General features: G+C 35.7%; 1 protein-coding gene across 1 annotated transcript in view; it reads left to right on the plus strand.

The window, feature by feature from the left end:
• The first annotated feature begins 321 nt into the window (after positions 1 to 321).
• CHMP2B (charged multivesicular body protein 2B) overlaps positions 322 to 25,161 on the plus strand; it is a 29,901-nt gene continuing 5,061 nt past the window's right edge. The window contains exons 1-4 of the mRNA XM_061192982.1: positions 322 to 624; positions 15,895 to 15,986; positions 21,153 to 21,347; positions 24,884 to 24,986. Of these exons, the coding sequence (XP_061048965.1) occupies positions 591 to 624; positions 15,895 to 15,986; positions 21,153 to 21,347; positions 24,884 to 24,986 (424 nt within the window). The 5' untranslated portion in view covers positions 322 to 590. The remainder of the gene's footprint in view (positions 625 to 15,894; positions 15,987 to 21,152; positions 21,348 to 24,883; positions 24,987 to 25,161) is intronic.

A 25,161-nucleotide genomic window follows, 5' to 3' on the forward strand; every position in this document is an offset into this window, starting at 1 on the left:
ATGCCTTGATACAGACAGCAAGGGGATGGTCGTAAATCAACTGGTTCCAGGACAACCCACGCTTGTCCTAGGATTCTGGGGACCCCCCCCCCCCACTTCCAGCTTCTCCGGGGCAAGAAGAGCGCTAAGTAAGGCTCATCTCTGTCAGCTTTCAGCACGGAACCCGCACCTTGAAGCCACCTGACACCGCCCGCAGTCTCCCACGCACTGCTACCACCTCAAGCCTCGCATGATTCGCCACACCGGGACGCTGCAAGCGGGAGAGCGGGCAGCAGCTGAAGTGAGGGCAGCGGCTGCAGCTTCATGCGCCGCAGTACGCAGGCGCACGCGCAGATCGCGCAGGCGCCGCCTGGAAGTGACTTCTCCAAAAAGTGTCTTAGTTCGCGGTCACCTGAGCTGAGGGCAACTCTGTTGCGGCAGGGTTCGTGGATACCCGCCCTCCGCGGGTCCTGCCTGGAGACCCCGCCCTCTTCTCTTGCCCATCCGCTCCGCTGTCCCGAGCCCTCCAAAGGCCTGTCCTTTCCCTCCGGTCTTTCCCAGTCGCGGGCCGGACCGGGCCGAGCCGGGCTGCCCGGGCGCGGTCCCTGACCATGGCGTCCCTCTTCAAGAAGAAAACCGTGGATGGTGAGTTCCAGGCCGGGCCGAAGGGGCCCAGCTCTGTCTTTCCCCGGCGTATTTTGGGGGCTTCCGGCCGCGATTCATGTTGCTGTCCCTGGGGGCGGGGCTGGATCAAGTGGCCCCACAGGTGACCACTTGACCTACCTCGTGCGTCACTTTTCTGTTTCCCTATCTCTTCTGACTCACCCCACCTCAACCTCACCTGGGCAGTCTGGCTTCCTCTCTCTGATAACATAGTCCTTAACAGCCCCGCCCCCAGGTTTCTCCTTTAGCGGGATCCTGAGCATCCAAGGAGGCAGGATGTGGCTGGCCCTTGAGTGTCATTAGACTTGGTGATTTGATGAATTTCTTATTGGTTTCCCCTGCTTGGTTTACTGCTCCTTCAGTTTGGAGCCGTACTACTTCTGGGCATCCAAACCGGAAACCTGTGTTGAGGTGGGGGAGGGTGTAATAGGCTACTGTTACAAAACGAACTTAGGTACGGGCCGGTCTTGCCCTAGGAACACCCCATCAATAGAGACGTGAACAAAATGCTTCTTGACTGACACCGGTAGAAAAATTAAAGAAATCCAGGGGAAGTGCCTGGATTTAGTTTTCATAGTAGATTTTTCTCCCTTATGATTGTCTTTTGCTATCTAAAGAGATATGGTATGCATTATCTGCCTAGAAGTTTACATTTTAAGAGACTTGCATTGCTTCAGACATTTAGCTCAATGTCATGTTAAGGGGAAAAAAGTGAATGTACAGGAACATACAAATGGGTATTTATAAGGAATGACTGTAATATGTGTTTATGTAACTGTTTAATTAGTCTTGATAATTTCATTGACTCTACTAGGAATCAAATTCATTCAAGTTATCTAAAAATCGTGTTTCTCATTACATGTTGAATCTAGGTTGTTGCTGGTTCAGTCGAAGAATCACTTCTTTGTAAGGGTCTAACTCTGCCACAAAAGGAGCAGTGGTAGCTAGACAGTGATTGGTACAAACAGGGTGGTCAGTCCAGACCTGGGGTAACTCCTTCATTCCTTTGTAGTGACTTTTCCAAGGCCAGCACAGTTATTTTGTGGAGGATGACAAAAACATATCTTTACCCTGCCACCCTACCCTTTACTTCAACACATAATGGCATTTTACCCCTAATTTATCACAGAGCATAATAATATTTTCGCTTATTCTGAGTGGGTGAAATTGGCCTTTTATTAACTGAGAAATACCACTTACAATACCTGAAATAACTACCAGGTTGGGATAGGAAGTAATACAGTTATGTGAATAGAGTTTTATGTGTGTTTTACCTGAGAATCCTATTTAATCTTTAACATGGCACTTTAGTTTTTCAGTGTTTCAGTACCAGTAATATGATTTTCAGTCATTGTATAGTACTCCAGGGGAAAAAATTGTTCATTTTTTTTGTTTCAGTTTTATAGAGTGAGAATTTACTAAACAGAGGAAAAGGGTTGCATCTTTCTTACTGTGATGTTACAAATTAAATTTTAAAAATTAACATTAAAAGCCAAACATCCTAGCTTTAATTGCTTGATATCTGTCAAATATTTACAAAGACATGAATATCAGTTCTATATTTTCAGTGCTGTGCTTCCTGGTGCTTTTGGCAATCTAGTGACTATTGTACTTGAAGTATAGAGCAGAAAAAAAAAAAAGACAATGAGGATGTGCAGTGAGGGTGTTTAACTGTATATTTATTTGAAGTTGGGTTAATTCATCCAAGAAATAATGTTTTTGCTAAATAGACTTATTTGCGAGAAAAAGATCCTAAGGACTTTTGGAAGGAACTATACTACTGTCTTAAAGATCTGTGTATGAAATTTCTGAATATAAATTTGGCCACTATGTACATTTACTATAACTACCAAACTGCATACTTGATGTTTTCTTAAATTATCATGTCAATTCAGATCACTTAATGACATCTTAACTGTCGATCTGATCTGTACTTTCGTTATTTTGATCTAGAGATTTACTGATGTTTTTATTCTTTGTTTTATCAAAAATAAGGTGTTTTGTTTAAAAGGTGACAGCATTCTTCTTAGCAATAATGAGGCTATATATTATGAAATTAAATGTATTCTTATGCATTTCTCCCAGATCCTTAGACTCGTTGATTATTGATCACAAGATCTTTTACTGTATGCTGTCTTTTTATCTGTTTCAGCAGCAATGAAATTCTGATATAAAAGGAAAATATGTAACTGCTTATAGAGCTGGAGAATAATTGAATCTTTTTGTCTCTTTGGATTGGCTAGAAGAGTTGCATACTATATCATTAAAAAATACTGCACATGTAAATTAAAAAGGGAGACAACATTACAGCACTTATTACTATTCAGAGTTATGTTTAATTCATTTTTGACATAAAGATGAACAAGTCTCTGCAGTATATACTTTGTTACAAAAATTAATGAGAATTGTACCTCAATGCTAAAGAGATTCTTTTGAATTTGAAATTACAGTTGAGTACTTTTACTGATTTATAAGATATACACATATATATAAGGCATATATATGGCAATGTGTTTATCTACAGTGTTTTTTTGTTTTTTGTTTTTCTTTTGTTTTTTTCCTAAGTGGACTAATGGTGACCTATTTATTGAAGCTAATTATGAACCTATAAATCAGGATGCCATGAGGACTTGTCATGAATGCACAACTAAATATGCCTCTTAAAAAGTGAAGTTCTTTAGGCACTATATACTTTTTGTCTGTTATCCTCAACAAAGACAAATTTGAGGTATTAGTCTAAGTTAGCACTGTTAGCATTTTGTATCAGTATCTTATTTAATTCTTACAAAACCTATAAGTACTATTATTATCCCCACTTTGTATATGAGGAAACTGAGAGGCAAAGGACTAAGTAACTTGCCCAAGATCACACAGCTACTAAATTAACTTGGCTACGGGCCGGTCTTGGGTACAGGCCTGCAGCAGAGCCAGGACCTCATCTCTTTGGGTATTACCATTGTTATTTCTTCTTATTGGAGAGCCTGTGGCACAGTTTAATTTTGCTGTTCTTGCTAAGTACATGGAATTCTCAGCTTTTGGTAGGTACCATGTACACCTACCTTTTGTCTGTGAGCCAGACTCTTTTCTCTCAGAATTAGTATTAGAACTTTAATTTCTAATGGTGGTAGAACTGGAAACAACCCTCCTTTTCCTGACTCTCCCTTAACCCAACATTTTCTTAGGAAGTATTTTCCAGTCTCTTTTTGCTCTTCATCGAAACCTCTCGAAGGAGTGGTGATGTCTCCTATCTTCACTTCTTTACTTCTCTGATGCCCCCCATTGTACAGCAGTTTGTTTTACATCTCATGTAATGAATGAGATCTTGCTAAGATCATCAGTGACTTCTAGATCACCAAATCCAGTGGTCATTTTTTAGTGATCATCTCTTGGGCTTATGTTTTGCATTTGATTTTGACAATAATTTCTTCCTTGAAATTCTCTTTCAGCTCGCATGACATAACACTGTCTTAATTTTCCTCAAATTTTTCTGACTACTCTTTTTCTTTTTCCTTTTCCTTTTATGTTTTTCTTTCTTTTTTCCTTTCTTCCTTCCTTCCTTCTTTCCTCCCTCCTTTCCTCCTTTCTTCCTTTCTTATTTGAACCTGCCCTTTAAATGTTAGTATTTTTCTTGGTTCTATCTTGAACTACCACTATTCTAATCGTACATTCTCTCCCTACATGATCTTATCTAAACTCTTATGGTTTTAGATATAACCCAAGTGCTGATGGATCCCAATTGTGTATCTCTAGATATATTTTTCTGAGTTTCAGACGAATGTATCCAATAGTTTGCTAAGTATCTCCGCCTTGATGTCCCAAATACCTCAAATTAAAACAGATCCCAAACAGAATTCATCACCATCTCCTTCAAGTCAGTTCCTTTACTGGGTTCTCCTCTTCTAGTGTTTGGCAGTTCTTGATTTTGCCCTCCACCTTCAATTAATTACCAAGTCCTTTTTCTTTTGCCTCTTAAATGTTTGGCACATATGATCTTCCTTACTCTTATTCAGATCCCATTTATCTTACACTTTACTATATCACTTTTCTGTGTTTCTTTCCTGTAACTTCATAGCCTTTAAATCATTCATCTATTGGGTTGGCCAAAAAGTTTGTTTGTTTTTTTTCTGTAAGATGGCTCTAGTAGCACTTAGTTGTCTTTAACTTCATTCGAAACAATTTTGTTAGATTGTATGTAATGGCTGTCATATCAGCGTGCATTTAAAAAAAAAGACTTATCAAAATTGGTGAATTTTTGTATAGCCATTTTAATATTGAAGATGGAAGAAAAAACAACATTTTCGGCATATTATGTTTTATTATTTCAAGAAAGGTAAAAACGCAACTGAAATGCAACAAATGATTTGTGCAGCATATAGAGAAGGTGCTGTGACTGATCGAACGTGTCAAAAGTGGTTTGCGAAGTTTCCTGCTGGAGATTTCTTGCTAGACGATGCTCCACGTTCCGGTAGACCAGTTGAAGTTGATAGGGATCAAATCGAGACATTAATTGAGAACAATCAATGTTATACCACACGGGAGATAGCCGACATACTCAAAATATCCAAATCAAGCATTGAAAATCCATTGCCCCAGCTTGGTTATGTGAATCACTTTGATGTTTGGGTTCCACATAAGTTTAGCGAAAAAAAGCTTCTTGACGGTATTTCTGCATGTGATTGTCTACTTAAACGTAATGAAAATATTCTGTTTTAAAAACAAATTGTGACAGGCGATGAAAAGTGGATACTGCACAATAATGTGGAATGGAAGAGATCGTGGGGCAAGTGAAATGAACCACCACCAACCACACCAAAGGTCGGTCTTCATCCAAAGAAGGTGATGTGTATATGGTGGGATTGGAAGGGAGTCCTCTGTTATGAACTCCTTCCAGAAAACCAAACGATTAATTCCCACAAGTACTGCTCCCAATTAGACTTAACTGAAAGCAGCACTCGACGAAAAGCGTCCAGAATTAGTCAACAGAAAACGCATAATCTTCTATCAAGATAACGCTAGACTGCATGTTACTTTGATGACCAGGCAAAAACTGTTACAGCTTGGCTGGGAAGTTCTGATTCATCCGCTGTATTCACCAGACATTTCACCTTCAGATTTCCATTTATTTCGGTCTTTACAAAATTCTCTTAATGGAAAAAATTTCAATTCCCTGGAAGACTGTAAAAGGCACCTGGAACAGTTCTTTTCTCAAAAAAATAAAAAGTTTTGGGAAGATGGAATTATGAAGTTGCCTGAAAAATGGCAGAAGGTAGTGGAACAAAATGGTAAATACGTTGTTCAATGAAGTTCTTGGTGAAAATGAAAAATGTGTCTTTTATTTTTACTTAAAAACCAAAGGCACTTTTTGGCCAACTCAATACAAAGTTGCCTGTGTGATTGATATATATGAAATCCAAATCTTACTATGCTATTCCTCAGTATAAATCCATTTGAGTCTCTAGCACTAAAAGGATCAAGTGAGTGCTCTTTAATAAGGTATGTATAGCCCTGCTTGATGTGGTCCTTGTCTTCCTTTCTAGCCATGTCATTTTACTCTCCAAGAGCACTTCTCATATTCATCTGTATATACCATACTCTTACCCACTCTGACATATTTTAAATTATGATGACTTTATGCATAGAATTCTTTTTTTTCTTCCTCTAGCTTACTTGAACTGTCTCAGGTTTTTTCTTTTTCTAGAAATTCTTCTTTGATGCCACCTCAAATTATGTTAAATGCCTCACTCCTTGTGTTCCCCCCATCTGCTTCCCGATTTGCATTCGCCAGAACCAAAGTAGATCCTCACGCACTTCCAAAGTTGGATTATGCTTTTTCTAAGTTTTTCCTTCATTCCACATTTGCAAGGTTGCAGAGAGTCTTCAGCATAAATGAAAATAACTGCAGCAGTTTAGAATTTAGAGACTAAATTCCAAAATAGTAGCATTTACTAACCAAAAGTTGTGTTCCCAGTATCCAGAGCTTACTATAGTCTACGTCCATATTATCGCCACTCACCTCGAACCTTAGTACAAGTTTAGAGATAATTTGAGGAATGTTACTGACAGTAGAGGAACAAAGCTTCTTGGGTTTTGCCTCATTGGGGTGGTATCCATGTATGCTAGTTTTCCAGAGTTCAGAACCTGTGAAGTTTTGACTAAGTTGGATAAATCTGTCAAGAGTCAGTTGTGATGCCACATTTTTTATAGCTCAAGAAGGAATAAAATTTACCATCTATATAAATTATATCCCCTTCAGAAACATTCTGCTTTCTTCCAAGTAAAATACAAAATTCTTATGGTGCTACCTACAGTAAGTACCCAGATCTTTCCTAGCGTGTTGTGTGTTCCCAGAGTGATTATTATTCTGAATATTTAAAAACTCAAATTACTTTCTGTTTGGTCCCTAAATTCTTGGCACACCAAAGAAAAATAATTGAATAAGGGATTCAGGAGCACCGTTCTCTCTTCTAAGCATTTTTCTGAGCAAAAATTCTCCATACTTTATTTATTTATTTGTTTATTTTTAGGAATGTAGACTATTCTCTTTTTATTTTGAACAATTTCAAATCTACAGAAAAGTTGAAGTGACAGTATTCAATGAACACCCATTTTCGCATTGCCTAAATGCACCAATTATTAACATTATGCCACATTTGCTCTCTCTCTCCCTCCTCTATGTGTGTATGTCTTCATATGTACTTATATACACATATGTGGGTTCTTGTTGAACTATTTAGGGTAACTTACAGACATAATGAAACTATCTCTGAATAGTCCACCAAATATTTCCCAAGAATAGGATGTTCACCTGTATAACCACAATGCCATTATGACTCTCAAAAAATTTAATAGTATACAATAACATTATTTAATATGGAATGAAATTCAAAATTTCCTCTATTGCCCCCCCCTCCCAAATCCATTATTGCTGTTTTTGTTGTTGTTTGTGTGTGTGGGAGAGTGGTTACCTGGGTGATGAAAAAAGATTTCCCTTCTTACATGGCATTTGAGGGAAAAACAGAATGTTGAGAAGAAATAGTCATGTGATGATCTGGTACGCGAGCCTCCTAGGCATAGAGAACAGCGAGGCAGGAGGCCCTTTCAGAAGCCTAGGAACAGATATTTCTGTAGGAAAATGTCTTTCCTCTGTATTTCTCCATCCCAAGCATGATACCAAAGACTGGTATTTCTTTTCGGGCTACCATTTTCTACCTTCAAGTCCATCCATATATCTGTGAGACTGTTCTTTCAAAGGATCATTCCCTCATTCCCTTACTTATCTAAGCTGAAAACTGCCGTTTGACAGTTTTCTGAAGCTGTTATTGATGATGATGCCAAAGGCTGTGTCTTTGAGAACCACATAAGACCCAAAGATCTGCCAACAGCTGACATCTCAAAACCTTACTTCAGCTCTTGAAAACACTGATATTTTAATAATAATGAACAAATTTATTTCAATGAATTCCTCAGGGCTTGAGTGACTTTTGAGACTTTACTGGTGGGGGGAAAAACATTCCTTATTGCTTCCTTTTATCCTACCTTAGGGCTAGACTCCTATTCTCTTCTTAGTGTTCTACCTCTTCCAGGTGAGTCCTGCTGTGGTTTTCAACTTCAGCCTGGTTCTTAAGTGGATCTATGTATAGAGTAAAGCTGTTGGCATGATTCTCTACTGTCCTTTCTGTTTCCTATAGTTTATTTATTTTTGTTTTTATTTTTTCTTTTTCATGTGTTTAAAACTGATTAAGCTGATACCTTTTCTCCCTGATTTCTCATATATCATGTCCAAAGCCTGAGAAACAAGTTTGCTTTGCATATCAAATACTGATTTCTCCTCACCCACTCTCTTATTGTCATTGTTCTTCTGCCTCTGAGTAAATTTGGCTTTTAGAGCCGGTATTTTCTGGTTACTGGCCTTTAGTATTTGTTTCTTACCCCTTAACCTTTGAGTTTGGAGCATTTTTCAGTTTTTTTCTCCTCATCAACCTAAGAAGGTGGTATAGTCCCAAATGGCCAGGACCCCGATCCCCCTTTATTGTTCATTGGTGAGCTCCACCATGACTGCTGTAGCTGAACTCACACTCCCAGCTCTTCTGTTCATAGCCATGATCAGGGTTTACCTAATATCCATTGTCCCACTATACCAGTGCCACAGTACCCACTATTTCCATCGATACTAGCTTGCAGAGCTTGCACATGAAATCTGAAGAGGAAGCTCACTTTCCTCTTGGATCTTGATCTCCAAAACCCAGTTAATGGAGATGGTAAAGCAGGATGTGGGAGCATTTTGTGCTCCTTTCTCAATCCATGTGATCATTAGATTCAGAATAATTGGTAGGCAATAAAGTTGCATAAATCAAAATGATTTTTCTCTGAAGAAATACATTTAAAAGCAGAAAAAATCTGTTAGATTAAAAAGTCCATCATGACCTTATAGTAAAGCGGCAAACCCAGTACACGGTAGTGCGGATGCTGTCTAAGAGACCAGCTTGAATCCAGCTGAGTGGTACAGTCGGTGAGTTGTGCCTTAGCGCTCATGGGGCAGTAATCCTGAACTATCCTGAAAGCTTGAGACAGGCCCCCTCCCTTTTCTCAAAAGATAGGCACTTTAGAGGATATTACTCACAAATTAATAAATGTCCATATTTGCAGTTGGTAACCACTTTTTGCTTGAATCCTCAGATGTGCAAATAGCATGTAAATGAGCAGGGTCTAGAAGGACAGCCATAATTCAAGTTGGGGCTTGGCCTCAAACCCCAGTAGAGAATTCTAGTGAGCTAGACCACATGGGAGGCCCTTTTAGATTTTATTTTTTATTTTTTGGCTTTTTTCTTTCTTTCTTTTTTCTGTAAGCAGATAGGCCTTATTGGCTCAGAACCAAAGAGTACAGAATGAGCTTTTCTGTCTGTATCTTCTTAAGCCCAAAATTTACGTCAGTGATCTTATCACTCTAATGTATACATGTGTTCTTTTGTTCAGTAAAAAGAGCCTGAAAGGCTTGAGACAGGCTTTAGTGCCCAGAGTGGAGCTGGCCTGAGTGGCTTTTTCTCAGTGTTGTGCTGGGTGTGGGTGAGGAGAGGGTGGTGGGTGGGGGAGTCCCCAGACCCTTTGGACCTCATCAAATGGTAACAGAGCACGCCACAGGCACTTCCATGTATTTTCACAGTTTGCAAGTTCCCTGTAGCCACCTGTTACGAAACGCTTCACAACACCGCACGAGGTAGAAGAAGTGCTGGCGTATGAGAGTTCAGGGAGTGCTCTTGACTCGAGGAGGAAACGGGATGGACAGGGAAGCACAGGATAGGCAGAGCCAAGCGCTCCGTCTCTCCTAGGTCAGCAGTACTTGCACATATTTCTGTCATGGTCATAACTCAGAATGAAAAAAGGGGACAGCAAAAAATTATAAGAGAAACACCTGATTATTTCAGTGTTACATTTTTCCATTGTAGAAAGGTATCTATCGTAGTTCAGATTTTACTATGATAATTTGTTAAATTATCAGCCATCTTTTTTGATAACCAATAGATTTTATTATATATTTTTAAAGAAATGTGTTAAATTATGACTATAAGGCAAATCCTTTTACATTTTGATATATATTTTTGTGCTGCCTTAGATTACTGTTAACTAATATATTGGTATAGTTGACACGAAGTAAAATGGGAATACAGATAGGTAAATAAAATAAAATGTGTTTCTTGCTCTTAAAGAACTTGTAATCTTAGGAATAAATCAGACCTACTAAGAAATAAATATGATTGGAAATAAACTTGGCCTTAAAAACATTAAAATAGTCTCAGAATCTTTCTCATATTATTCCTTCTGAATTATCTAGAAGACCAAATCATTAACTGGGGGTTTAGTGCAGGGATTGTTTTTAAAGAAAATTAAAGAGTAATTTGTTTTATAAGATACACCTATCATCTCATATGAAAAAATATTTTACTGCCTTTTCCTACTTACCTTAATATGTTTTAAAGTGTTATGACTCTGTTTTAGTATAACATTAGATGCTCTTGGTTTATAGCCTAGAACTGTTTAAATATTAATAGGTCTATTAACAATAGGCTGTGGAATATGCAGTAGTTAATTTTCTTTATTTTCCTTCTCTTATATACAGTGACAGTTATGGTACACATAGTTACATAAAATTAAGAAAAGTGAAGTCAAACTATTTTAATTAAATTATGTTTTGTTAAAATTTCATGTCATACTTGTTTTTCAACAAAGATGGCTATATCTGTTCTTTACTCTGATTCTCTGACACCAACTGGGTGTCTCCAGCAGTTCAGTTCAATCCTAGCACTAACTGTCTGGAGTTAGCACAGACCCCACACCACAGGTTAAGGGCTCTGTCCACAAGGCTGTCCTCACTTAAGAGGCCAGTCGCAGTCCTAGATTACCACCAGTACTTCTGACCGACCAGCTATAAATTCTAGTGTCACCACAACTCCCTCTTCAGGTTTGGTAATTCACTAGAACAACTCATAACTCAGGAAAGTGCTTTACTTAGTATTACCATTTTATTATAAGGATGCAACTCAGGAACAGCCAAATGGAAGCAAGTTATTATGCAGGGGGGGGTGGGGTGAGGGGTGCAGCTCAGAGCGTCTCTGCCCTCTCTGGACATGTTACCTTCCCAGAACATCAATATGTTCACGAACCCAGAAGCTCTTCCAATGTCTTTGTTCAAGAGTTATTATAACCCAACCTCTGGCCCCACTCCCCTCCCCTGAGGGATGGGGCTGAAATTCCCCACCTTCTAATCAAATATTTGGACTTTCTGGTAACCAGCCCCATCCTGAAGCTATCTAGGTGTACCCCTCTCTGAGTCAAAAGATGTTTCTATCACTCAGGAAATTCCAGGGGTTTTAGGACCTTTGTGCCAGGAACTCAAGCCAAACACCAAATAATGTATTTTTCATTATGCCACCCAAGTAATGAAAAAAATGTATGTGAATAACATTCTAGATCTTAGCAGTCAAGGCTTTCAGTAGTGTTTCACAGTGCTTTGCGCTGTGTCAATTACCTGGTCACAATTCAACTTATCAATACGGTGACTTCTCTTTCAGTCCAGTACTTTTGTAACTTTAGGAGACCGTCATCATTATTTTAATATTTCATCTTATCCTAGTTGAGTTCAGGGAGTTTTTAGTATACAAAGGGGCTGTACTCTAAAAGTTCATTTGTAATTTCATAGTTTTAAATTTAGGGCATATTTTCTATTGAAATAGTAGGATAAGTGGTGAATGTTTTCATACCAATCCATTGCCTTGGGCAAAATAGGGAACTAAGACCAAAAGATAAAAATTTGGAGGGTTTAAATGTTGAGGATGAAAAGGCTGATGATTGTTTTGAAAGGGGAAATGAGAGCTTTCTTTGTTATTTTGTTTAGTATGAATCTGTAGATGTCAGAGGAAAAATATCATGTGTTGTGGACCTAATTATGTCCCCTTAAAATTGGTATGTTGAAGCCCCAACTCCTAATGTGACTGTATTTGGAGATAGGGTCTTTAGGGAGATTATTAAGGTTAAATGAGATCATGAGGGTGGAGCCCTAATCCAATACGACTGGTGTCCCTATAAGAAGAGGAAGAGATACCAGGGATGGGCACACACAGATAAGAGGCCATGTGAGGACACAGCAAGAAGGTGGACATCTGCATGCCAAGGAGAGAGGGCTCAGGAAAAACCAACCCTGCCAGCACCTTAATCTTGGATTTACAGCCTCCAGAACTAGGAGAAAATAAATTTCTGTTGTTTAAGCACTCAGTCTGTGGTGTTTGTTATGATAGCCCTAGCAAACTAATAAGTCATGTTATTTTAGAATAGGATCCCGACCAATGCTCCATGAAACAGTTATATCTGAGAAATGTTAATAGAGATTTCTTAAAAGGGATCCTTGGCTTAATAAATTTGGGCAACAATCTCTCACATATTCTCCCCTTAAAGATTGACAATGTATATTCTTATGTTAAATGTTCTTAGAAGCCTTGAAGCAAAGAAATCGTTATTTTTTTTTTCCAACTTGAACATTTCCCAAATATATTTGTCTATAGAATATCTCCTTCCCTCTTTTTAAAATGAAACACGTTTCCCATCCAGAAGGAAGTTGGTGGAGGGAGAGAGCTCCCTCTCATTTCACCTCCCATGTAGATATTGTATGGTTTCATATGCTTATATTTAAGGAACATATAGAATGTGTTCTTAGTAAATCCTGAGCATGAGATGTCCACCAATATAACTTCATTGAGAAACAGAGTAAGTAAAGGAGGAGAAATAGATGTCTTGTATGTAGGATATAGGAGCTCTGGCATCTTATTTTAACTTTTATTCAGAAAGTCATTGTAGTTGATTAGTTATATTCTATATAATGACTTGAAATGTTTTTCATTCTGTTTTAACAGTGTTTTTATTGATATGGATCTATATTTATAAGGATTATATCTCTGATAACTTTACTTTTTGTTTTCCTAAAAACTTCACAGTGTAATAGCATATTTAAAATCAGAGGCCTTGGAATCAGAATGCTGTATGTGAATCCTACCACTTTTTCTCCCTTGGGCAGATTACCTCACCAAATATCAATTCCCCCCCTCTGAAACAAGTGAGATAATAGTACCTACCTTTGGGGGTTGTTGTGAAGCACTTACTATAGTGTCTATTACTCAGTGTAATTAGTTATTTGTATTCTGAGTAAAGTTTCATTAAAACAGAAATGTGTAGAATATAAGTTGTGATGCTCCATCACTAAAAAGGATAACGGTTGCTTGCTTTGCTGCTGTTTTAATTGAGATGAAAGTCACATGACATTAATCATTTTAGAGTGAACAGGTCTGTAGCATTTAGTACATTCACAATGGTGTATAACCACCATCTCTAGTTCTAAAACATTTTCATCACTTTAAAATAAAACCTTGTATCCATTAAGTAGTGACTCATCTGTTCCCCCCTCTCTCCAACTCCTGGCAACTATCAATCTGCTTTCTGTCTTTGTGGATTTACCTATTCTGGATATTTCATATGAGTGTAATCATAAAAGACCATTTGTAACTGGCTTCTTTCACTTAGCACGCTTTTGAGGTTTATCCATTTTGCAGTATGTATCAGTACTTCATTTTTTAAAATAACTGAACAATATTCCATTATATTATATGTATATACCACGGTTTGTTTATGAATTCATCAGTTCACGGATATTTGGGTTGTTTCCACCTTTTGACTATTGTAAATAGCGCTGCATTTGTGTAGAGTATTTGTTTAGGTACTTGTTTCAGTTCTTTTGGGTGAATACCTAGGAGGGGAATTGTGAGGTGATTTGGTAATTTTATGTTTAACTTTTTGAGGAACCACCAAACTGTTACCCACAGTGGCTGAAATAATTTACATTCCTACTGGCAAATCAACACTTATTTTCCTGTTTTTGATTATAGCCATTTTGGCAGATGTGAAGTGGTATCTGGTTTTCCTCATGACTAATGACATTTTGCATCTTTTCCAAGTGTTTATTGGCCATTTGTGTATCTTCTTTGGAGAAATGTCTATTCAAGGCCTTCACTCCTTTATTGAGTTGTTTGTCTTTTGTTTTTGAGTTGTCAGAGTTTTTTATATATTCTGGATACTAGACTCATATAATTTACATATATTTCCTCCCATTTTCTACACTGTCTTTTCATTTGATAATGTCCTTTAATCACAGTTTTTAATTTTCACGAAGTCCAGTTTATCTATTTTTTTCTTTTGTTGCTTGTGCTTTTAGTGTCATATCTAAGAATCAATTGCCAAATCCCAAATCATGTAGATTTACTCCTGTGTTTTCTTCTGAGTTTTATGATTTTAGCTCTTATATTTGGGTCATTAATCTTTTATGAGTTAATTTTTATATATGGTGTTAGGTAGGGGTCCAATTTCTTTTTTTGTGTGTGTGTCATGTGGATATCTAGTTTTCCCAGTGCCATTTGATGAAGAGACTGTTCTTTCTGTTGTGGTGGTGGTGGTGGTTTTAAATCTACCTCTTTACTAAAAAGGTACTCTAGTGAAATGATTAAGATCACTGATTCAGGAGACAACACTTGGATTCCTTGGGCACATTATTTAAACTTGCTAACACTTAGTTTTCTCATATATATAAAATAATAGAAAAACCAACTCCATGGCATTATTGTGAACATTATACTGTATACTGTATGTAAAGCACTTAGCAAGATTCCTGACAATGAGGGAAGAGTTTTGGCAAACATTACTATCCATATCTGTGATCCTTTGAAGAAATCACTATTTAGTAACAGTTAACCCAAATGATAGTCTGTCAGTCTCAGACTAATATTTTAAGTCTTCAAAAGGTAAGGCTGGGACTTCCCTGGCAGTCCAGTGGTTAAGACTTCACCTTCCAATGCAGGGGGTGTGGGTTTGACCCCTGGTCGGGGAGCTAAGATCCCACATGCCTCACAGCCAAAAAACCAAAACATAAAACAGAAGCAATATTGTAACAAATTCAATAAAGACTTTAAAAATGGTCCACATCAAAAAAATCTTTTAAAAAAAAAAAGGTAAGGCCGGTGGATCCAGATGAATTGAGATAAATGAGAAAGACATTAACAATGACTGGACACTTACAATATATCATGGCATTGTGTATGTTATTTACTCCTTAACAACAATCCTAATTTTGTAAGAAACCTGAGGTTTAGAGTGTTAACTAACTTTGCAAGGTATCATCATATAATTATCAAGTGGCAGAGGTGCGATTCAAATCCAGGTCTGCTTCATTGGAAAGTCGGCTGCTTCACTCTGTTATGATGACTTAGTGTAGGAAAAAAGATTTAATAAACACATTGCTTGTCTTCCTTCTTGGAATTTCATGTAATACTGGAGTAAGGAGAGATGAAAAGGGGGTGTGTGTGCGTGCGCGTGCACGTGTGTATGCATATGACATATATATATATGCCATATAAAACATTGTATAATAATCAGTTCTCTAAGGGAGTACTTTACTGTGATTTATATATACTTTTGGCTAAACTATTAGCATATTTGCATATTTGCACTTCTATAGTTTTTTATATAATCAATATTTATAATTTGTTTTAACATTTGATTAATTTTTAGTATATTGAATTGAAACAAAAAAAAATTTAACACCTTGTAAATTAAGGTTTATTTATTTTTTTTATTGAGGTTTCTGAGTCCAATATTTTAAATGGTATTGAAGAAGATTTTACAACTCATACATTTAGGTGTCTTTTGTGGTTCTCTTAGATGTAATAAAGGAACAGAATCGAGAGTTACGAGGTACACAGAGGGCTATAATCAGAGATCGAGCAGCTTTAGAGAAACAAGAAAAACAGCTGGTAAGTAGAACATTAAATTTCATTTTAACTTTTCAAACAAATGTAGAAATCAGTGTTGGAATAATTAGTTAACTAAGAAAAAGACACGACAGGTGGTAAGTGATTTACTTTACTAAGAAATGACGTTTAACGTCTTCCTGCAATTTCGGCTTACCTTTGTTTACTGTATCATTCTGCTGACTTTTATCAGGATTCTGTGTATTGTGTATTCTGCTGATTATATTCTTCAGTTTGTGAAAGACATGAATGCCTAGGAAGAAATATTGCTCAAAACAGAGCCACCTTCTTGTCAGTTAACAGCAAAGATAAAATAGTCCTAGAAAACAAGACAGTGTTACAAGAAAATAATTGTTAACTCATAGGTGTCTTACTTGATATTTTAACTGTTATTGGGTCTGTGATAATAAATGTACTTTTTTAATAGATTGGCTATCTTTCTGTATTTTTATGTTATACTTTTAAATGTATGTTGCTTAAAATATTTTTAAAAACCAGCATGATTGAGGTATAATTGACATGCAGTTGACTGTACATTTTTAAAGCATACAATTTGATACATTTTGACATATGTATTAACTCATGAAACCATTACTACAGTCAAGGTAATGAACATATCCATCATCCCCAAAAGTTTCCTTTTTCCCTTTGTAATCCCTTCTACCCATCCCTCCCTGTTTCCCTCCATAGTTAGGCAACACTGATCTGTCATTGTAGATTAGTTTACATTTCCTAGAATTTTATATAGATGGAATCATAAAGTGAATTCATTTTTATATGGCTTCTTTCATTCATAATTATTTTGAGATTAATCAGTGTTGTTACATGTATGAATACTAACTCCTTTTTATTGATGAATGTTATTTCATTGTGTGGACATTTCACATTTTGTCTATCCCATTCACCAGCCAGTGGACATTTGGGTTATTCCCAGGTTTCGGCTATTTTGATAAAGGTTGTTATAAACATTCAGTTGAAGTCTTTGTTTGAACATATGTTTCCTAGTGGTGGGATTGCTTGGTAGATCACAGGTTAAATGTATGTTTGACTGTATAAGAATGCTAAACAATTTTTCAAAGTTGTTGTTCCCACCAGTTATATATGAGAATATATATATAACTATAATATTTTCTGTTCCCACCAGTTATATATGAGAGTAAAATTGTTTCACATCCCAGCCAATAGTTGGAGTTTACAGTCTTTATATTTTATCCATTCTAGTGGTGTGTAGTAGATTGTCATTTTAAATTGCATTTCCCTAATCACTAATGATGTTCAGCATCTTTTCATGTGCCTGTTCACCATTTACATATTTTCTTTGCCAAAGTGTCTATTGAAATATTTTATCTATTTTTTTCATCAAGTTGTTTTCTAATTATTTAGTTGTGAGAGTTCTTTATATATTCTGAGTGCAAGTGCTTTATTAAATATATGTTTTGCAGTTATTTTTTCCAGTTCTTGGCTTGGTCCTTTATTTCCCTAAGAGTGTCTTTTGAGGAACAGAAGATTTTTATTTTGATCAAGTGAGATTTATTATTTTTTTCTTCTGTCATTTAGTACTTTTAGTGTCCTATCTAAGAAATCTTTGCCTAACCCTAAGTCACTAATATTTTCTCTGAGATTTTCTTCTAGAAGTATTATAATTTCAGTTCTTACATTTAGGACTGTGAATCTTACTGAATTAAATTTTATTATGTTGTCAGGTAAGGGTAGAGGTTCACGTTTTGCATTTGGATATTCAGTTGTTCCATCATCATTTGTTTCCCTATTCAAATATCTTGTCATCTTTGTGGAAAATCATTTGTTCAAATACACGTGGGCCTCATTTTTGACTCTATGCTATTCCATTGACCTATATGACTATTCTTTTTTTTTTTAACATCTTTATTAGAGTATAATTGCTTTACTATATGACTATTTTTAAGCCAATACCACACTGTTTTTACTAACACTTAATAATTAAGTCTTAAAGTTATATAGCATTAACCCTTAAGTTTTGTGCTTCTTTTTAAAATTGTTTTGGCTGTTTTAGGTGCTTTGTATTTCCCTATGAACTTTAAAGTAAACTTGTCAATTTCTACAAAAAAGGATCAGATTTTGATTGGGATTACATTGAACCAATTTGCCATCTTAACAATATTAATCTTTCAACCCATGAGCATGCTATATCTCTCTATTTATTTAGATTAAAATTTTTCTCAGCAGTATTTGCACTTGTAATTATACTGATCCTGTGCTTCTTTCATCAGATTTCTGATTTTGTTTTGCTGGTATTTAGAAATACATTCATTTTTTTGTATATTGATCTTTTATCCTGTAACCTTCCTAAACTCACTTATTCTAGTAGCCTGTTTGTGGATTCTGTTCTATTTTATTCTATTCTGTTGTCTTATTTCTACATAGACAATCATGTCATCTGTGTAAATAAAATTTTTCATCTTCCTTTTCAATCTTGATGCTTTTTTTTTTATACCTTATTACACTGGCCAGAACTTCCAAAGTTAAAAGTGGTTTATAACCTCTTTTTATTGATTTTAGGGGAAGACATTCAGTCTTTCATCATTAAGTATGACATTAACTGTAGGCTTTTTGTAGAGGCCCTTACTCAGGTTGAGGAAGTTCCTTTTGCATCTAGTTTGTTCAGAGTTTTTATCGGGAATTAATTTTGTCAAGTGATTTTTTTTTTTTTTTTTGGCATCTATTGAAATGATGATTATGTAGTTCTTCTTCTTTAGTCTGTTAGTATAGTGAATTACATCATTGATGAATTCCAAAGCTGAATCAAGCTTTTGCTACTGGGATAAACTTCATTGGTAATGATGAATTTTTTAAAAATACTTTTATTTCAATTTGCTGAAATTTTCATAAGAATATTAGCATCTCTGTTCATAAAAGCTGTTAATTTGTAGTTATCTTTTTGTATAGTGTCTTTATATGGTTTTGACATCAAAGTATTGCTGACCTTAAAGCATGAATTGGCAAGTGTCCCTTACTGTTTCATTTACTGGAAGGGTTTGTGTATTTCTTTCTTAAATGTTTGATAGGTTTCATCAGTAAAGCCATTGGGAGTGAAGTTTTCTTTGTGGATAGACTTTAAGCTACACAAAAATCTATCTTTGTGGATAGATTTTTAAATTCTAAAATTTTCAATTTTTAGAAAATAGATATAGAATGGATCACGCTATCTACCTTTCTGAATGAGATTTGGTAGTGTGCATCTGTCAAGTAATTTGTCCATTTCTACTAAATTTTAAAAGGTAATGACATCGTGTTTATAATATTTTTTGTTATTCTTTAACATCTTTAGGATATAAAGTGATGCCTCCCTTTACATTCCCAATATTTATCGTTTGTGTGTTCTCTCTGTCTCGGTTTTTTTCCCTCTTCTGACTGGCTGATGGTTTATCAATTTGATCAATTTCTGGTAAAAAACCAGCCTTTGATCTTATTAATTTTCTGTATTTTTATCTTTCCTAGTTCACAGATTTCTTTTCTTGTTTATATTATTTCCTTCCTTTTGTTTATTTTTTTTTTAATTTTTATTTATTTATTTATTTTTGGCTGTGTGTTGGGTCTTCGTCTCTGTGCGAGGGCTTTCTCTAATTGTGGCAAGCGGGGGCCACTCTTCATCGTGGTGCACGGGCCTCTCACTATCGCGGCCTCTCTTGTTGTGGAGCACAGGCTCCAGACGCGCAGGCTCAGTAATTGTGGCTCACGGGCCCAGCTGCTCCGCGGCATGTGGGATCTTCCCAGACCTGGGCTCGAACCCGTGTCCCCTGCATTGGCAGGCAGATTCTCAACCACTGCGCCACCAGGGAAGCCCTACTTTATGTTTTATTTGCTCTTCTTTCTACTTTATCTATTTTGAAGCTGACGAGATATTCATTTTTTTAATGTAAGCTCTAACGCTATACATTTCTAAGAATTATTTTTAACTGCAGCTCACGCGTTTTGATATGGGACATTTTCATTTTATTAATTTAAAATATTATCTCATTTCCCCTCTGATTTTTTTCTTTAGCCCATGACTTATTTCAAACCACATTGTTTGATATCTGCTTCTGTTTTTCCTTTCATATTTTTCTTACTGCTTTCTAGTTTAATTTTACAGTAGTTAGAGATCATACTTCGTATGCTTTGAATCCTTTTATATTTGTTGAGCCTTGTTTTCTGTTACAGAATATGATATATTTTGGTGATTTTTTGTTTTTTAGTGTACACTTGCAAAGAGTGAGTATTCTGCTGTTGGCAATGGAGCTTTTAGTAAATGTTGCTTAGGTCAAGTTGGTGATAGTGTTTTTGTAAATCTTCTGTATCATTACAGATTTTCTGTCCATTTGTCCTAACAAGTACAGCAATATACTTCAGAAAGGAGTTGTTGATACCCCTCATCCTAGTTATGTATTTGTCTGTTACGCCTTTCAGTTCTGTCAGTTTCTGCTTCATAAATTTGGAAGTACTGTTTTAGGTGCGTACACATTTAGGATTGTTTTGACACCTTTATGTATTAATTCCTTTATTATTATGAAATGCCCCTTTTTATTCTGGTAATACTCCTTTTTCTTAAGTTTTTTTGATCTGGTTAATGTAACCACTCCAAATTTCCAGATTTTAATAAGTATTTATATAGAATATATTTTTCTATCCTTTTACTTAGCTTTATTTAGCTTTGTTTTGGTAATTAAAGTTGGTTTCTTGAGATAGCATATAATTGCCTTTATGTTCTTATCTAATCTAACAGTCTGCCTTTTATTTGAGATAGAGATGGACCTTTTCACCTAACATGATTGTCTATATTACTAGCTTTAAATATACCACTGTGGTCTTCTTTTTTGCTATCTCCTACCAACTCTTCGTTTGATTATTTATTTTTTCCTTTTTTTCCTACCTGCTTTTGGTTTGAGTTTTTAAATTCTCTTCTGGGCTTTATGTGAGTACTGTTTTGTAGACTTGTTTTGTATTTCTGGATGAAGGTACTAGTTCTCTCTTTTCCATGTAAACATGTAGAATAAATTTCCCTCTCAAATTACTATTTCTCTGGCTTTATACTAGCCTCTTTCTCTTTTCATAATCAGGGTGAAATGGTATATATGTTCAGTCTATTCTTCTTAAATCATTGAGGACTCCCCCTTAATGATTTTGTTCCCCTCTTTTTATTTCCTCTCTTAGGAATTAGAAATTAAGAAAATGGCCAAGATTGGTAATAAAGAAGCTTGCAGAGTTTTAGCCAAACAGCTTGTACATCTAAGGAAACAGAAAACAAGAACTTTTGCTGTAAGTTCAAAAGTCACGTCTATGTCCACACAAACAAAAGTGATGAATTCCCAGATGAAGATGGCAGGAGCAATGTCTACTACAGCAAAAGTAAGTGGGAACCTTTATATCCATAGCTTTATGATTTTATCTGAGATATTTAAATGTCAGTATTCAGATTAGATTCAAATTAAATTTAAAGCACCTTCTGATATATATGTGGTACAGAATCTTTGTAATTTTTTATAAAATAAGTTATAATACTACATAATCCAGATAAATATTTCTAGATTTTTTTATTGATTTGTTTTAATATAAAATTTTTTGTTCCAGGGCAGTTCCACTGTTCCAAGATTATATGTAGCTTCTAAATTTTTAAAATTGACTTAAAACATCATTTTAAGATTTTTGGTCTTATTTCATTATGCCATAAGTTTTGGTATAATAATTTGAATAATAATTTTCTCTTGATTCATTTTCATGAGTGTGTCAGAAGGACACATGAGTATTGTGAGAAGAATTTATCAGTTAATTTTTATCAGGAACTTAAGTTTAACTTACAGTCTTTACATTTAAAATAATTAGTGTTCTTACTATAGAACTCAAAAGACTGTGAGCCTTTCAGACATTTAATAAATAATGAGCTCTTTGATGTATATTAAGAATTGTGAGAAATCAGAAGTTCAAGACAAAGGCTCTGCTCTCACAGATCTTATATAGTTCAGTCGGGGATGGGAGGAGGTTAAGCTGTGTCTGAAAAGGAAACTCACTATACATCAGTCTATGCTAGGTTTCAGTAAACTGCACAGATCCTTGAATAGTACTTACTGTACATAAGATGGACACATTCTATTTCCATGTGTTCTGCAGTCTAAAACGCAATTATACTTGATCTGAAAGACTTTGCAGAAGACCTAGGTCTTAAATATCACTAGGCTTTAAATAAAGGGAAGAAAGAATATGAATGTGAAGAGCAAAAGGAAGAAAAGCCACAGAGGAGAGAAAGTACAGGTTTATATTAGGAAAATAGTACATAACAGTTGATTCTCATTATTTGCAGTAGTTACGTTCTATAAAGTCAGGAATACTGAATTAGGGAATATCAAACCATTGCTCCTAGGGGAAATGCAGGCTTAGGTTCCTGTGAGCCTTTGATCACAATTTTTGTCAACCAGTTTATACCTAACCTTGTTTTGTATGTTTCTGTTGAAAGACACCTTACTTATCATAGTTGATCATTAACACTGAACTCGTGGTCAGCAGCACTGTAACTCATGCCTGAAAAAAGCTTATCTAACAAATGTATTTTTTCCACATTTGTATTTTTTCCAATTTTTCCACATTTGATGCAAGGCACGTCACGGACTTCTTGCACTTAGAAACGCTAGACCACACTTTAGTACATTTTAACCCCCAGCCAACCAAAGGCACAAAATAAACTGCAAAGAAGACACGAATTTACAGTATTGGTGCTGAGTCAAGATGGCAGAGTGTCACCTTGCTTGAACTAAGCTGGCAACGTGTGTTGGGTGACTCAAATGTTCTGCAGCTCTGTGCATGTCCACAAATGAGCACAAAAGTACTGCAAGTGTTGACTTGTTACAAATATATTTTAGTGAGTAGGCAAATTCAAAACTAAGGAATCCAGAAATAATGAGGATCAAGTATAATTGCCTTTTAGACTGCAGGACACATGAAAAGAGAATGTGTCCATCTTATGTACAGTGGCACATGTGTTCCTTAAAAAAACAGAATGTTTCAATATAGCTTTGTTCTGTTAGTTTTTACTCTCTAGGAATCTTAGTCATTTTACAGTGAAAAACACAGTTAAAGGCAAAAACTTTTTTTCCCTTTTTTGGTTTTACCAAATTGACAGAACTAAACATCTGTCTAATTTGAGGAAAAGGTCATATCTGAAGATCACACACCTGGACTGGATAACGTTTCAATAATGTTGAGGAGGAAGACTACTCATTTTGCAATTTTCTGCAAGTGATAGGGGAGGAAAAGGTACCTAATGTGGTCCTGCCATATAGTAATGTATGAATTAGTTTTCACTTAAATTTCTCAGAAATGTATTAATTCAGGAAATACTTGTTTAGGTCCCCTAAGTAGGAATTATAATAAGTGATGGAGATGAAATGGAAAGCAAAACCAGGCAAGGGCTTAACCTGTAATAGGTTAAAGTCAATTTAAAAAGCAGCCCATTTGAGATGTAGTTTAGTGCAGTGATTAAAAACATAAGCTTTGGAGTCAGATTACTTGGGTTCAGATCTCACTTGGTAGCTATGTAACCTTAGCAAGCTATTTCACCTTCCTATACCTTCATTCTCCATTTGTAATGGAGGGGAAATGGTAATACCTAGCACATAAAGACTTGTTAGGTTTAAATGTCAATTAACTTTAAATATTATTATATGTAAAGTGCTTAGAACAGTGCCTGGCACACAGAAAGCTAATATATATAGGCATTAGCTGCTCTATTATCACTGTCAGCATCATTGTTGTTTTTAGTATATTTTTGTAACAATAATGTAATTTGCGAGTAAAGTAATATAATTTACACCAATAAATAAAATTTTATCTATAGTGAGTAGGATTTAACAGGGGTATCTATTCTAACCTAGGGTGTCAGGGACTACTTCCCTAAGAAAGTTGTATATAAACTGAAATCTGAAGTATTGATAGTGAAAGCAAATAAATAAGAGCATTCCAGGTGAGGGACAGTATATGCAAATGTCCTGTGGCAGGAGGAAACATGGCACATTTAAGGAAATGTAAGATCAGTGTGTCTAGAGGGCAGTGGGGTAGAATGAGACTGGCTTGTTAAGCAGAGTTCAAATGGTGCTTGGTATCACAGGTCAATTATGGAATTTGGCTTTTAATACTAAAAGCAATGCAAAGCCACTGGAGAGTTAGGTATGTGTGGGCTGGTGGGGGGTGGGGGGGTACAGTGTCATACTTGCAAAGATTACTTTGGCTGCAGCATGCATAAAAGACTGTTTGCTTTGTATCTTTGAAACTGACATATTTCATATAATACACACATATAATATATACACAGACACATGTAATAATAATATATAAAATATTTTGGGCTTACTAGGTGGCATTAATTTCTTTTAATAAAGGTAGTTGTGAATATAAAATGTAAGAGAATTCTTTTCACGTATTTTTGCAAAACTCAATGTTTTGAACATTTCTTGAAATCATGGTTTAAAATGAATTAATAGGTTAAATATGTATGCTAGTATATCCTTTAATTTAGACATTAAAACTTTTGAAAATTTTTGAAAAAATTAAACAATTCTTTTTAATTTAGACATTACCTGCTTGCCACATTATAGGCAAATGTAGTTTTCCCATTTGAGTAGCAGTGGATTTTATGTTGTCAGTGTTTTTTATTATATAATTTTTTGCCTGCTGTTCAGATGAGGTTTTTCGCAGTTGTCTTTATTATATAGATGTTAAGCAGATGGTTTCCAAATGAGCATTTCATTTTTTTCTAGAATACTAACACTATTATGTTTGGTTATGGTAGAATATCTTTAAGAAACCTGCCTTTTTTTGATGTGCTCCCTTTGGACTTATTCCATAGTAAAATTTTCATAATTATGTAGCTAACATGAATCTTTTCATATATTTAGACAATGCAGGCAGTTAACAAGAAGATGGATCCACAGAAGACATTACAAACAATGCAGAATTTCCAGAAGGAAAACATGAAAATGGAAATGACTGAAGAAATGAGTAAGTTTAATAACGTGTAATGAAATTCACAGGTTTTTCTCTTTGAATTAACACGTTTATTTACTAGCAACCTCATATTCTCATCCACGAAGGCACAAATGATGAGAAAAGAAATGATACAGCTCCCTTCTAGATAGATGACTATATTGTAATTTCATTGTATTTTTATAGAAGG

The sequence above is a fragment of the Eubalaena glacialis genome, chromosome 6, assembly GCF_028564815.1.
Source record: "Eubalaena glacialis isolate mEubGla1 chromosome 6, mEubGla1.1.hap2.+ XY, whole genome shotgun sequence".
Lineage (NCBI taxonomy): Eukaryota > Metazoa > Chordata > Mammalia > Artiodactyla > Balaenidae > Eubalaena > Eubalaena glacialis.